Source organism: Stegostoma tigrinum, chromosome 38 (genome assembly GCF_030684315.1).
Source record: "Stegostoma tigrinum isolate sSteTig4 chromosome 38, sSteTig4.hap1, whole genome shotgun sequence".
In the NCBI taxonomy this organism is placed as follows: domain Eukaryota; kingdom Metazoa; phylum Chordata; class Chondrichthyes; order Orectolobiformes; family Stegostomatidae; genus Stegostoma; species Stegostoma tigrinum.
The window spans coordinates 15,677,058-15,689,832 of NC_081391.1; the positions used below are offsets into that span (position 1 = coordinate 15,677,058).

Genomic DNA, 12,775 nt, shown 5'->3' on the forward strand with positions numbered 1-12,775 from the left:
ACAATACTGTTTGGAATCAGAATGGGGATTTTGCACTGGGGTTATTGGCCATGTCTTCTGAAGTATCCTCTGTTACCACCAACTAGCCCAAGGGGAGATGATGAGGAAAAGCAGTAATTCACAGAACCTGAGAATGTGCAAATAGTAGGCATAATGATAACTCCCTGAATACTCAGTGCACACCTGCAGGAATTGCTGCCTTTGGTTGCAAATAAGCTGGACACAAGAGGTTTAAATCTTTTCCTTTTCAGGATGTTGGCTGAGCGATGCCATAAAGCTCTAAGCATCTCATGTGCAGTCAATATCCCATTGTACATAAGAATTTCCAATCAGGGTACCATGTTCAGGTCAATCCCTGTTTCCCTGCTCCAGTAATCCACCACCAATCCGGGACAGCCTCAAAAATCCACCTGTGTGCTTCCAATTACAGACATTCCCTGGGTTGCAAATGGGTACCATTTTGGAGTCTGTTAACAAGTTGATTTGAACACAATTTGGAACACGACGCACCTCAATATAAGACAGCCCTTCATAAGTAAAGGAAATGTTCATTGTTTCAGATCTTTAAAATTACACCCCTTTATGACATAGTGTTCATAAGTACGAGCACTTGTACGTCAGATATTTGTAAACCAGAGACCTCCTATACAGAAAACATACATTCTCACCTTTGTCAAATAATAGGATCCAGGAAGCTTGTCTATCTGGAATTGCTCTGATTTAACTTCTAATAGTTAACAAAGCTGCATTAAGCTACTTAAGTTGCAATAAGCATTATTATTGAAATCTCTGACAATGTTGTATTAATATAGCCTTTGCCAGTATATATACCGCTTATTGGTAGAGACATGTGATCCTGAAGTCATGTGTTACATGGCACTTATTAAAACTGGCCTAACAATAATCTGTTGGGCTTGTAAATGCCAGAAGTGTTCAACTTGCACAACTGTAGCCCATTCTTGCAGACAAGAAACGGTGGCTTCCAATTTGTGATTACGCAGCCCTAATGCAATATGAAATTTGAATATGGATAGCCCAAATATCATGAAGCAACAATTCTTTATTCAACTGGTATCAAATCATTACAAACAGGAAGGAAAATTAAGGATATAAGCAGGGTACCATTTAAACTACATACAGAGCATGACCGTGTAGGTTACATTGAGGTAAGGTATTCCTTTGTCTGTCTGAGCTCCTTTCATACCAGCCCTTGTTACCAAAGTCACATTTTATTTTCTGGCAAGATTCAATTTGATTGTTCCAGCTGCACACTCACCACTGCCTCTCCCCCACATGCTGGAGGAGATCCCAGAAAACTGCTCAGCTCTTTTGCTCAGTGCCCTCTATCATTGTCCTCTTCTGCTGCTGGAGGTCCCATTATACACTTTCCTGCTTGAAACTGGCAACTGGAAAAAACAGACTGTGACTATCCATTAAGTAGTTGCATGACTAACTGGTTCAATAGTTCCACAATGGCTAGGTCATGCCGAACAAATCTACTGGTATTTGTCAAGGAGGTGACAAAGTGGACAAGGATATGGCAGTTGATCTAGTTTATGTAGATTTCAGCAAGGCCTATGCCAGGATTCCACATGGAAAACTGATAAGAAGTAAAAGCTCATGGAATCCAGGATAATTTGGGTAGTTGAAGCTAAAATTGGCTTAGTGACAGGAAACAGAGGATGATGGTAGATGCGACTGGAGCCCAATGTGCAGCGGTATAGGATCAGTGCGGGCCCCTTATTGTTGATGATATTTGTAAATGATATAAATTAGAATATGGATGGGACGATAAGTTTGTTGAAGACACAAAGATTGGCTGGGTGGTTGATAGTGAGGAGGTAGATTGCAGGGGGATATAAATGGATTGGTCTGGTCAGTGGCAGATGGATCTTAATCCTGAAATGTGAGAAGATGGACTTTGGAAGAAAGCAAAAGACTAAAAGACAGTGTCTGTTTTCTAGTAGTTATCCAAGTGTCAAAAACCTTGAGTGTTCCTTCCTCCTTGTGCTGAAGGCCCTAATCAGTGCAGTACTCAACAAAATGTTACCCCTATCTACTCTAAATCACTGAGAGAAGTCAATGTCTCTGCATAGAATGAGATGGGGTACAAGGTCTCAAATGTTGCAGCTTCTGGGGCTTGTAATTGCTTCATCTTAGAAGTGTGTTGCAAGATGCTGCTATTCTGGCTTAGGAATTAGATCCAGAGGCTGCACAGAGGAACATAAACTTTGTTATCGTCACAAGGTTTAATGATGTTGCTGTTTCAAGTGCTTCTGGGAATAGCTGCATTAGGGCTTTGTCAATTGATTGCTGTCGATACATATTCTCCCCTTCAGCACAAATATGTTTCCCTTGCTCTCCTGCCAATTCAGATGCCTGCTTACTGAGGAACCTTATATCAGATATTCCACCCCATACCCCATTCACATCCATGTCCCGAGCACATTTGCACAAGCTGTGCATATTCCTCTCCTGCAAAAGGACAGACACATTAGAAGTACATTAGCATTAGCTATACAGAAAATGAAGTGTCATTGAGCCTGCAAACCTCAGAGCTATGATGATCCATGTATAGTATAATAAGAAGAATTTTTTTGGCTAAAATTAGGAGTTAAAGGGGTCTGATTGAATGGTGATTTGATGTTTTCAAAGAGCTAGAGTTGATGCAAATCAATAAAGTATTATATGATGTGTGAACCCGAGATACATGTGAGATGTTCATCCCAAAACCATCTTTGTAGCTGTGTCTTTGTCTCATGCAAGACATTGAAAAACAGCCATCAGAGGTGCACATTCTCCTAGTTGTGATGAAAGGTCAATGAGCAGATGATGCGTAAGTGGCTGAATGCTGTAGCTATTTTTGTTTTAAACTTGAACCCTGGAAATATGTGACAGCTAGGAGCACCATGGTGCAATTAGAGTTACAGTGGCAGCTGTAATGAAGTGACAGACATTGATTGCACATGAGCATCTGACGGAGATGCCTGGCAACTAATCTTGTGTGTGACAATGCTGTGCAGTGGCAACCTTATGAACACATAAGGGCGTGAAGCACTGAGTAGACAGTGGCACTAACTCTGGCAGATTCTAACAAGTAATTTATTCTTTTTCAGCACTGAATCGAGATTTTCTAGAGACACCTCCACAGCCACTTTTGTCCAAGTTATCTTCATCAGTCAGGATAACCTCTTGTTGTCATCCCTCTGGAAAAGCAGGGACTTTCTTTCCTGAACAGCTTTTAAGAGAAACTCTAGAGAGGTGTTACTGAAATGCGGCACTGTTTTATACCAGGTCTCTGACATTTCAGAACTGGACAGAGATGAAGAGGAGAGGTTCAGTGATGCTTCTGGGTTGCAGAAAGTGAAATGCTGTCCAGGTGCCTTTTAAATTTGATATTTAGCATTCGGAGCCTAGAATATCCCTGAAGCAGAACTTCCTGCCCTCTGTCCATCAAAATTTCATTTTACACATACATGAATAGACAATGAGCTTAGAAGACTGTAATTGCATGAGAAAACCTATTCCCCCCGAGCAGAAGTACCTCTTGCTTTTGGGCCTACCTCTATGCTTAGTCTCAAAATAACAAGATTTCATCTTTGATTTGCACAACTGAATAGAAAACCTGTACAAGTTGCTCTGCAAGTAACATGCAAAACCTCCTTTCCAGGTCCAACCTTCTTCCCTACCCTAACCAATAATAAAAAAAACTGTGAATAGTGATGTTACCAAACAGTCTGGCAAGATTTTCAAAGTGGGCTTAGGAACACAAGACCCAGGTGAATTCTAGTTCTTGAACCTGTCACAATCTCCATAGAAACTGATAAATTTTAAAAATAAATTCAGACTTCCAGTTAATAGCTGAAAGGATAACAGCATAGATTTCATGTTTAAGGCTATTACTATAACAAAGCACTAAAAGCTTTATTAAGTAAACTTTGCAAGCAACTTATGCAGTATTTTAAGTATACAATTCATAAATATACATTACACAATACCTTAGGTAGATATCAAATTATTTCAGAACAAATCATAGCGTCTTAGATCTCAAGGGTTTACTCCTGTTTTCTTTTCTCAACCTGAAGGGACGTTTTAATCTCAGAACTGTCTTTCACAGTGGGTTTTTCTTTTGCTCTAATGAAAGTTAAGCGAATTCTTCCAGCCTTATTTCGGCTCCTCAATAATTCAGCCTTCTCCATCCTAACAGGAACTTCAAGCACATTTCTATACAGAGAACCAACTGTCTTTCTGTCACGGCTGCTATCACAGATCTTAGTAGACTAGCCATGCCCATGAGTTTCAGAAATATCCTAGACCCTTAAACCTAATCAGTACATTTCTATAGCAACATGAATTTGCATGGGCCTTGTACAGAGGTAGTTATGATTAGCTAAACTTGAAACTCCCAACTCACTTTTATTCTGAAAGAAAATGCAGTTAAAAGCACAATCGCTTACAATAATACCATTCTCACACAAGGTACTACCATTCTTTCCAAGTGTAAAATCTTGCAATTTCTTCCCAAAAAAACCTGTACTTTCCTCTAATCATTTACCAGCCCTCGGCAAAAATTTTAGGCCAATAGCAAAACAGGTCACCTGGCAGTTTTTAAAAGCCAATTTTACTTTAAACACAGCACATGGTCAAAGTGACATACAAGTTGGCTGAAACAGGACTCTAAAATGCCAAGCAGGGAGACCTTGAGCCACAGAAATCACCAAAACACCTTTATTTTAAAAATGTAAACAGCAGAAAAATTAATGCATTACACAAACACCTATATATATATATAGATACAAAATATGGACAAATTCTTTAGCATTTAAAACTGTGAAGTGATCACATTTCCTACAATGAATTGAGCAAGTTCATGCTACCTACTAATGCAAAGTTCTGTTGGTGTCTTAAAAATTCACAACAAAAGCGCAATGTCAGTCTAAGACAGTGTTTCAATTGTTACATGTGATTTGAGGTAGTGAGGTAGCCTGAAGTAAGCACTGTGTTTCAGTTGCTCAGTTACAAAGAAGGTATGTGCCAGTGGCAATGAAGCAGAACAGGAGGCATTTTCCCTGAATGAGAAAGCTGGGTGAGTTCCCTGGTTGCTCCAACATCATCTTTTATCAATCAGCTCATGAATAACTTTGCAAAAAGCCTGGGAGCAGGCTGCCTTACATTTTAAATGACAATTTACATGGCAGAAAATGGTCGGATGCACAGAAAGATCTCAAAATAGGGACAACACCTTTAAAACACATTCAAACTGACATTTGTGCATGTGATATGGAAAACACCAAGAGTTTCTGTTTGGATGGAGATCTCCCAACTCACTTTTATTCTGAAAGAAAATGCAGTTAAAAGCACAATCCTCTTCCATGGGCTAGATTAGCTGTCTTCTAACAGATATAATCATTTCAGGTGGTAAAATAGGATGCGCAATGTCAGGAAGAGAGGCAAAAAGAAAAAGAATGCATTTATATATAACATTACATCACTTCAAGGCATCCCAAATGCTATACAGCTAACGAAGTGTCATTGAGCATAGAATGGTCACAGAATAGGAGGTAATCATTCAGCCATTCACATCCATATCAGCTGTCCAAAGAACAACTCACCTAGTCCACACCTTACCTTGTTGTCCCTTAAATATTTTCTATTCAATAATTATTCCTTTGAAAGCCACAACTGAAAGCCACCACACACTCAGGCAATGCATTCCAAATTCTAACCATTCACTGCACAGATTTTATGAAGTAAATTAGTTGCTTTAATGTAAGAAGTGTTGAAGTCAATTTGCACACCACAATATGGTAATGACCAATTTTTAGGGTTTGGTTCAGGGTTAAATCTTGACCAGAATAACAGGGAGAACACTCCTACTTTCTTTGAAACAGTGCCTTAAGACCTTTCATGTTTGCCTGGTTGGTTGTTTGAAGAAAAACCTGACTCCACTCAGTGGCATCCTGCTGTTGTTCCAACAGTAGTGTGATGGAGATGAGAACTCACCATGTGAGGAATCACAAGAGTGCAAATGTTAGTCTGATCAAGCTGGCTGCACAGTGCATCAGTGCTCTAAGGAAGCCTACTGCTTAGGCTGTGATCAGATAGGTAGGTCATTCCCTCACAAAGCAGACTACACAGTGACTTTAAACTTATGTCTTTTGACAAACTAAACAATTTTATATAATGCTGCAGCAGCCTCTGGTGGTAAAATTACATGCTACACTTGAAAAACTTACTTAAGCACAGCTGCATTCCAGTGGTATGACGACCGATAATAACCTATTTCTGTTCAGACCTTATGAATTCATTTGTTTTAATTTCATTACTTCAATCACCAAAATATTGTATTTGGAAAATCAAGAGCTTACTATTATCAGAATTTTACTACTGCAATTAAACCACATGACAGTACATCCTGCTTAGAAAAGGATTTTGCCATCAGGCTCCTTAATTCAAATCAAATAGTTACAAAAGATTAAACTTTTCATTCTATTATATTCTTTTCTTGATATACGTGCCTCTTATTGGTGCCAGTTACCTTTAGGATTTTGTCCAAGTGGCAATTCTTTAAATGTAAGCCATTGCATGTAGGTGCTGACAAGCTATTCCATCATACTGGGAATCTTAAATCACTGGAAAATAATTAGGGGTAGGAACAATGGCAGATTCTTTTCCTGCACAAATGAGAGATGATGAGGTCAACTGTAGGCCCATCTGGAAGTCAATTCTTCAAGTATGCTGTAGTAATTAAATCTGGGACCTTTTTGTTGTATGGCTTAGCACCACACCTGGAGTCATCAACGTCTGTTCAATGGGCCCTCTTGTGATTCAGTGGTCAGATCCCTACCCCTGAACCCAAGGGCCTGAGTTCAAGTTCCACCTACTCAAGTGTAATAAGATCTCTGAAGAAGTGATTCAAAAAATAGGTTAAATAATTTTTTAAAAATCAAGCATGCAGGTACAGCAGGCAGTGAAGAAAGCTAATGGCATGCTGGCCTTCATATCAAGAGGAATTGAGTATAGGAACAAAGAGGTCCTCTGCAGCTGTACAGGGCCCTGGTGAGACCGCACCTGGAGTATTGTGTGCAGTTTTGGTCTCCAAATTTGAGGAAGGACATTCTTGCTATTGAGGGAGTGCAGCGTAGGTTCACGAGGTTAATTCCCGGAAAGGCGGGACTATCATATGTTGAAAGATTGGAGCGACTGGGCTTGTATACATTTGAGATAAGAAGGATGAGAGGGCATCTGGTTGAGATATATAAGGGACTGAACACAGTGGAGGCAGGAAGCATGTTTCTGCCGATGGGTGAGTCCAGAACCAGAGGACACAGTTTGAAAATAAGGGGTAGGCCATTTAGAACACAGTTGAGGAAAACCTTCCTCACCCAGAGAGTGGTAGTTATATGGAATGCCCTGCCCCAGAAGGCAGTGGAGGCCAAGTTTCTGGATACTTTCAAGAAAGAGATGGATAGAGCTCTTAAAGATAGTGGAATCAAGGGTTATGGGGATAAGGCAGGAACAGGATACTGATTGTGGATGATCAGCCATGATCATAATGAATAATGCTGGCTCGAAGGGCCGAATGACCTACTCCTGCACCTATTGCCTATTGTCTAATATCTGTTCATATATTTTCATTAAATAGTGACTTCGCTGCTGCTTCTGTCTGCAAAGAATTGTTGGGCCAAGTGTTGCAAGGGTGCTGAATTAACAAAGCAGAGCTGGAAAGACAAGTTCACTGAAGCAAGTTGCTAATAATGGTAATATCGCAATACATTCTCTGAGATCCCTAACCCCTTCAAGCTTAGCAATTTTTCTCAGCCATTTCCCCTAAACCTAAATTGACCTAGCATAGTTAAAATTATGTTTCTATCAATTTGACTGTACATCATACCTTGCAATATACTTTAAATGACTGACCTTGTCTGCTGCATTGTAATTTGATTAATTTTACCTGGTCTACTGCACACCACACTTTGCATTTTCCGTGGCAGATTTGCATTTTCATTCAGAAAGTTAAACACACGATGGCACTCCAGTTCATCCCAGCCTGCTATAAGAGTCTGCAGAAAGGCAGAAAAAAAGTTTAAAAGGTAAAGCAAAAGTAAGTTTACTTATTTCCACCCTTGATTTACTTCATTGCTTTTTTATCCATCGGAATTCTCCTGATTTCACAATAGAGATGGGGGATTATTTCTCCAACAAATAATCTCTAAATATCTAAGAGGATGAACTGGAGCTGGTACATTAACTGTCCCTCCAATTTTCTCTTCCACTCAAATCACATCCTCACACATACTCTACTCAGCAAAAATCAAAATTTTAAAAATGCTGCTATTCATTACTAAGATAAAAGTTAGGGAGGGCATAACAAGATTGCAGGCAGGAAATAGAAAAATATTAACTGGTACAGATGGGCACCTCAAGGCACAATATGTGACAAAAACAGTTCATTTATACGTGTTCCATTAACTAGAAAGAACACCCACCACAGTAATAGGCATAAAAATCAAGTAATCAGCAAGTTATGAACAAATATCACCTTAAGGATATTGGGTATCTGCTGATGCACAATTTTAATTGTTTCCATATAGATTAACTTCATCATTAAAACTGCATCACTTTCTTATGTTTCTAAAAGTAAATAACTATACCGTGAAAAGGCATAGCATATGCAAGAAAATCCAGCCATTCAGGCAATCTCCCAGCATAACTGACAGGTAGCTGACTTTCCAAAAGGACAGTGAAAATGTAAACCCAGTGTTCATTATGATATGCTTTGACTCAGCATCAAAGTCTCCAGGATTAGCTTTTAGAACTTTTTTGTGGTAAGGGCACAGTCCCCAAATATAGGTTTGGCTCAGTGAAAGATCTGAAATTCTATTCACTTTGTGAGATTCACAATAATTCACAGCGGGTGCTCATCAGCTCATATATGATGGCGCTCTGCTCTTCAGATTTATTTGGATTGGTGTGTAGCAAAGGCAAGTGTTATGGGATGTTAGTATTGCACAATACAGATGAGAAGTATTCATTTAAGACCTCACCCACATCGAATGGCTCCTCGCAGAGGATTCCCCTTTGGTCTCTATTAGGTCCCACTCTTTCCCTGATAATCCTCTTACTTTTAACACATTATAAAAGCCTCGGTGTTTTCCTTGATCCCATGTGCCAAAGAAATTTTTGGTCCCCTGTTTGTCTACCTAATTTCCTTTTCAAGCAGCCTCTTAACACTCTCCATACTTTTGAAGGGCTTTGTTTAAAATGCGGCATACCTGACATATGCTTCCTTTTTTTCAAACAAACTCTCAACATCCCTTGACATTCAGGGTTACCTGGACATGGTGCCCTTGCCCTTCACCCTTAGAGGAATATGCTGGCCCTGAATTCTCTCTATACTACTTTTAACCGACTTCCACTTTCCAAAATGAGACTTCCCTGCAAGTAGCTGCTCCCAGTCTACATTTGCCAGATCTTATCTCGTGAAATTGAAATCGGCCTTCCCCCAGTTTAGACTCTTAATCTCTGCACTACCCTTATCCCTTTCCGTCACTATCCCCCAAATGCTCACCCACAGAAACTTCAACCATTTAACCAGTTTCATTCCCAAGGATGAGGTCTAACACTGCCCCATCTCTCGTCGGACTATCTATGTACTGCCACAAAAAGGTCTCCTGGATGTACTTTAAAAATTCAACCCCGTTTAATCCTTTCAAACGATCCCAGATAACGTTAGCAAAGTTAAGACCCCTACAACTATAACCCCGTTTCTCTCACATCTTTATATGATTTACCTACATATCTGCTCCTCTATGTCCCTCTGATTGTGCGAATCCCAGCAAGGTAATCATATTTTGTTTTAATTTCTAAGCTCAAGTGGCCTCATTTGAAGATCCTTCTGGGACATGCTCCCTCATTAGAGCAATGATGGTTTCTTTTATCAATAATGCAGTACTTTATTGCGCCTGAAACTTTCATGCCCCGGAATGCTGAGCTGCCAGTCCTGATCTTCCTTCAACCATATCTCAGTGACTGAAACAATATCATACTCACATGCTGATCAACATTCATCTGCCTTACCAGTCAAGCTCCTTGCACTAAAACAGATAAAATTTCATTTTCTAGACCTCTCATGTGCCTAAATCTGTCCTAGCAATTCATCTGATTGGATCTTGCTCCTGACTTGACACCTACTCTGTGTGCCCCATGCCACCAAATCTTCCCCAACAGCACAAGCAAACCTCCCAACAAAGAAATCTGACGCATTCTGATTCAGATGCAACCCATTCAGCTTGTACGGGTCCCAACTTCCCCAGAAACTGTTCCAATAATCCAAAAAAATCTAAAGCCCTCCCTCCTACACCATACCTTTAGCCACATGTTCATCTGAACTATCTTCCTATTCCTACACTCAATAACGCGTCATACTGAAAGTAATCCAGAGATTACAACTTTAGTAGTCTTCCTCTTTAATCCACTAATTTCCTAAATTCCTGCTGTAGGGTCTCAGTTCATTTTTACCCATGTCACTGGTACCAACATGTACCATGACTGCCTGCTGTTCACCCTCTCCCTTCAGAATGTCCTGCAGCCACTCAAAGACATCCCCAACGCTAGCACCAGGGAGACAACATATCATTTGAGATATGTTTGCTGCCACAGAACTGCCTATCAGTTCCCCTTACTATGGAGTCCCTATGACTAAAGCCGTCCCAGTCTTTTCCCTTTTTTCCCTTTCCTGCTGTGCAGCACAGCCAACTGTGGTGTCACCAACTTGGATGTTGCTATCTTCTCTTGAGAGGCCATCCCTGCAACAGTATTTAAAACAGTGAAAATAAGGGTGAATAAATAATTGTCAAAAATTTGGGAAAATACAGGAAGAATAATTTCAATTCTACAGTCGATCATCGCAAACTTTTTAAACATTAAAATTTCACTAAAAACCTTAATGTGACATCTTTACTTATGGCTGCCTGAATCTTACCTGTAATAACATCCCAAAGCAAGCAAATCCTGAACACTGTATCAGCATAGTACAGCCACCCATCCTGAAGCACGGGTTCTGACAAGGAGAAAAAATAAGAAGCATCTTCAAAATTATTAACAGAGGAGCAGAGTGTATCGGAACAAAATACCCAAGATGAGATTCTGTGAGGGCCCTTTCAAAGTTGCCAGTGCTGAAACTGAAAGTTGAGTTTCCCATGAACACAGAGCCTTTAGTTAGTGCAAAAAGCAGAAAGAAAAACAACTTTCTCCTCAAAAGGCTGCGGCTACCTGTCTAAAAATGGCAAGATGTAAATTAAAGTTGTCTACAACAACAGAAAAAAGAAGTTTCACTTTATCCAATCAGCCCCCTCTCTCTCCCACTTGCCGACAGCTCCTCAATTCTCTCCCAGCCTTTCTTTGAGACAAAAAGGCGAGTGGCGCCTGGTACGGGCCTTCACCTTCCAGCTCTGAGTGCAGGCCTCACCCATTCTGCTCCTGGTGCAGGCCTCCCATCTAACCCCTCTCCCAACACTGGCCTTCATCCTAACGGGCATCGGCCTTCACATTGCTTCTCAAGCCCTATGACAGTGGCATGAGCACTAATTATGGTGTCATTGTGCATGATTAGCAGTAGCATAATTAGTGTTTGCATGGACACTTCCTGCAGTTTGTCTTGCATCAGCTGGATGCTGCCACAACAGCTAAGCATGTGGGCTGGCCATTCTGTGTTATTGATAATCATTGCAGATTGTAAACCACACTGAATGTCAACTTATCATTTCTCTTTCAGATGCTGATCAGCCTATGGCAAATTTTCTGTTTTCATTTCAGATATTTAGAATTGCAAATAAAAAACAGATTCTTCAGCCATGGAAGGAAGTACTGGAGAGGCGATTTGCATCTTAATCATACCATTTGACACAGCAGGCCCAATCCTACGTTTATGCTTCACATCATCTTTTCACTCTGCTTCATCCAGCTATATGGTACGTTTTTATATCCCTTTCTCACACAAGAATTTACTTTAGCTTCTCCTTCAAACTATTTATCTTACTCATTTCCATTACTCCATGTCATAGGAAGTTCTATACTGTCATCACTCTCTAAATAAAAGAAGATCCCCCAGATTCATTATTGGGCTTCAGAAGTACAGAATAAGAGAAGTGAGAATATAAATTAGAAATATTATTTTGAATGAATTTCTGAGAATAGGACAAATGTTCAAATTAGCAAAATGTAGATGTAGGAATGATATCAGGACATTCTTCTTCACATAAAGGACAGTAAATACATGATCTACACATCTAGTTAAAGTAGAAAAAGCAAAACCCTTGAATCACTTGTAAAGCAAATAAGGACAGCATTGGACACTGTATTTTTGAACAGAAAGAAGAGTGTGCTGGTCAGGAAATCTGTCTCACAGCCCTTGATTTTCTATCCATGTAATGAGCAAAAACATATTGGATATGAATTCTGAGCCATCGGGTCAAAAAGGCAGGATTCTGGGAAGGGTCAGCTCAGCTTGTCCCAGAAGTGTACAAAAGATTTTCTGGAGTAGAGTTGATGTGATTACAGCCTGAAGAGTAAGGGGGCAAAGAAAGGTGAGTCAAGTGTAAAGCAAAGCTAACCACCTAAATTCAGATTAAATAGCCTGTATGTTCAATGGAGCTAGAGGGAAGATTTTTGAATGGTATTAAAAAATGTAGACTTTTATATATGTAAGCATTTGAGGTGGGGTGTGATTTGTAGTCACAGCTTTCAGTTACATGGCTTCCCTACCAGAAATTTT

At 40.0% G+C, this 12,775-nt stretch overlaps 1 protein-coding gene across 1 annotated transcript in view; it reads right to left on the bottom strand.

Moving 5' to 3' along the window:
* Positions 1–12,775, bottom strand: part of LOC125446947 (F-box only protein 47-like) — a 44,934-nt gene that overhangs the window by 18,838 nt on the left and 13,321 nt on the right. The window contains exons 4-5 of the mRNA XM_059640832.1: positions 10,985–11,062; positions 7,955–8,063 (exon numbers count right to left, since the gene is read on the bottom strand). Of these exons, the coding sequence (XP_059496815.1) occupies positions 7,955–8,063; positions 10,985–11,062 (187 nt within the window). The remainder of the gene's footprint in view (positions 1–7,954; positions 8,064–10,984; positions 11,063–12,775) is intronic.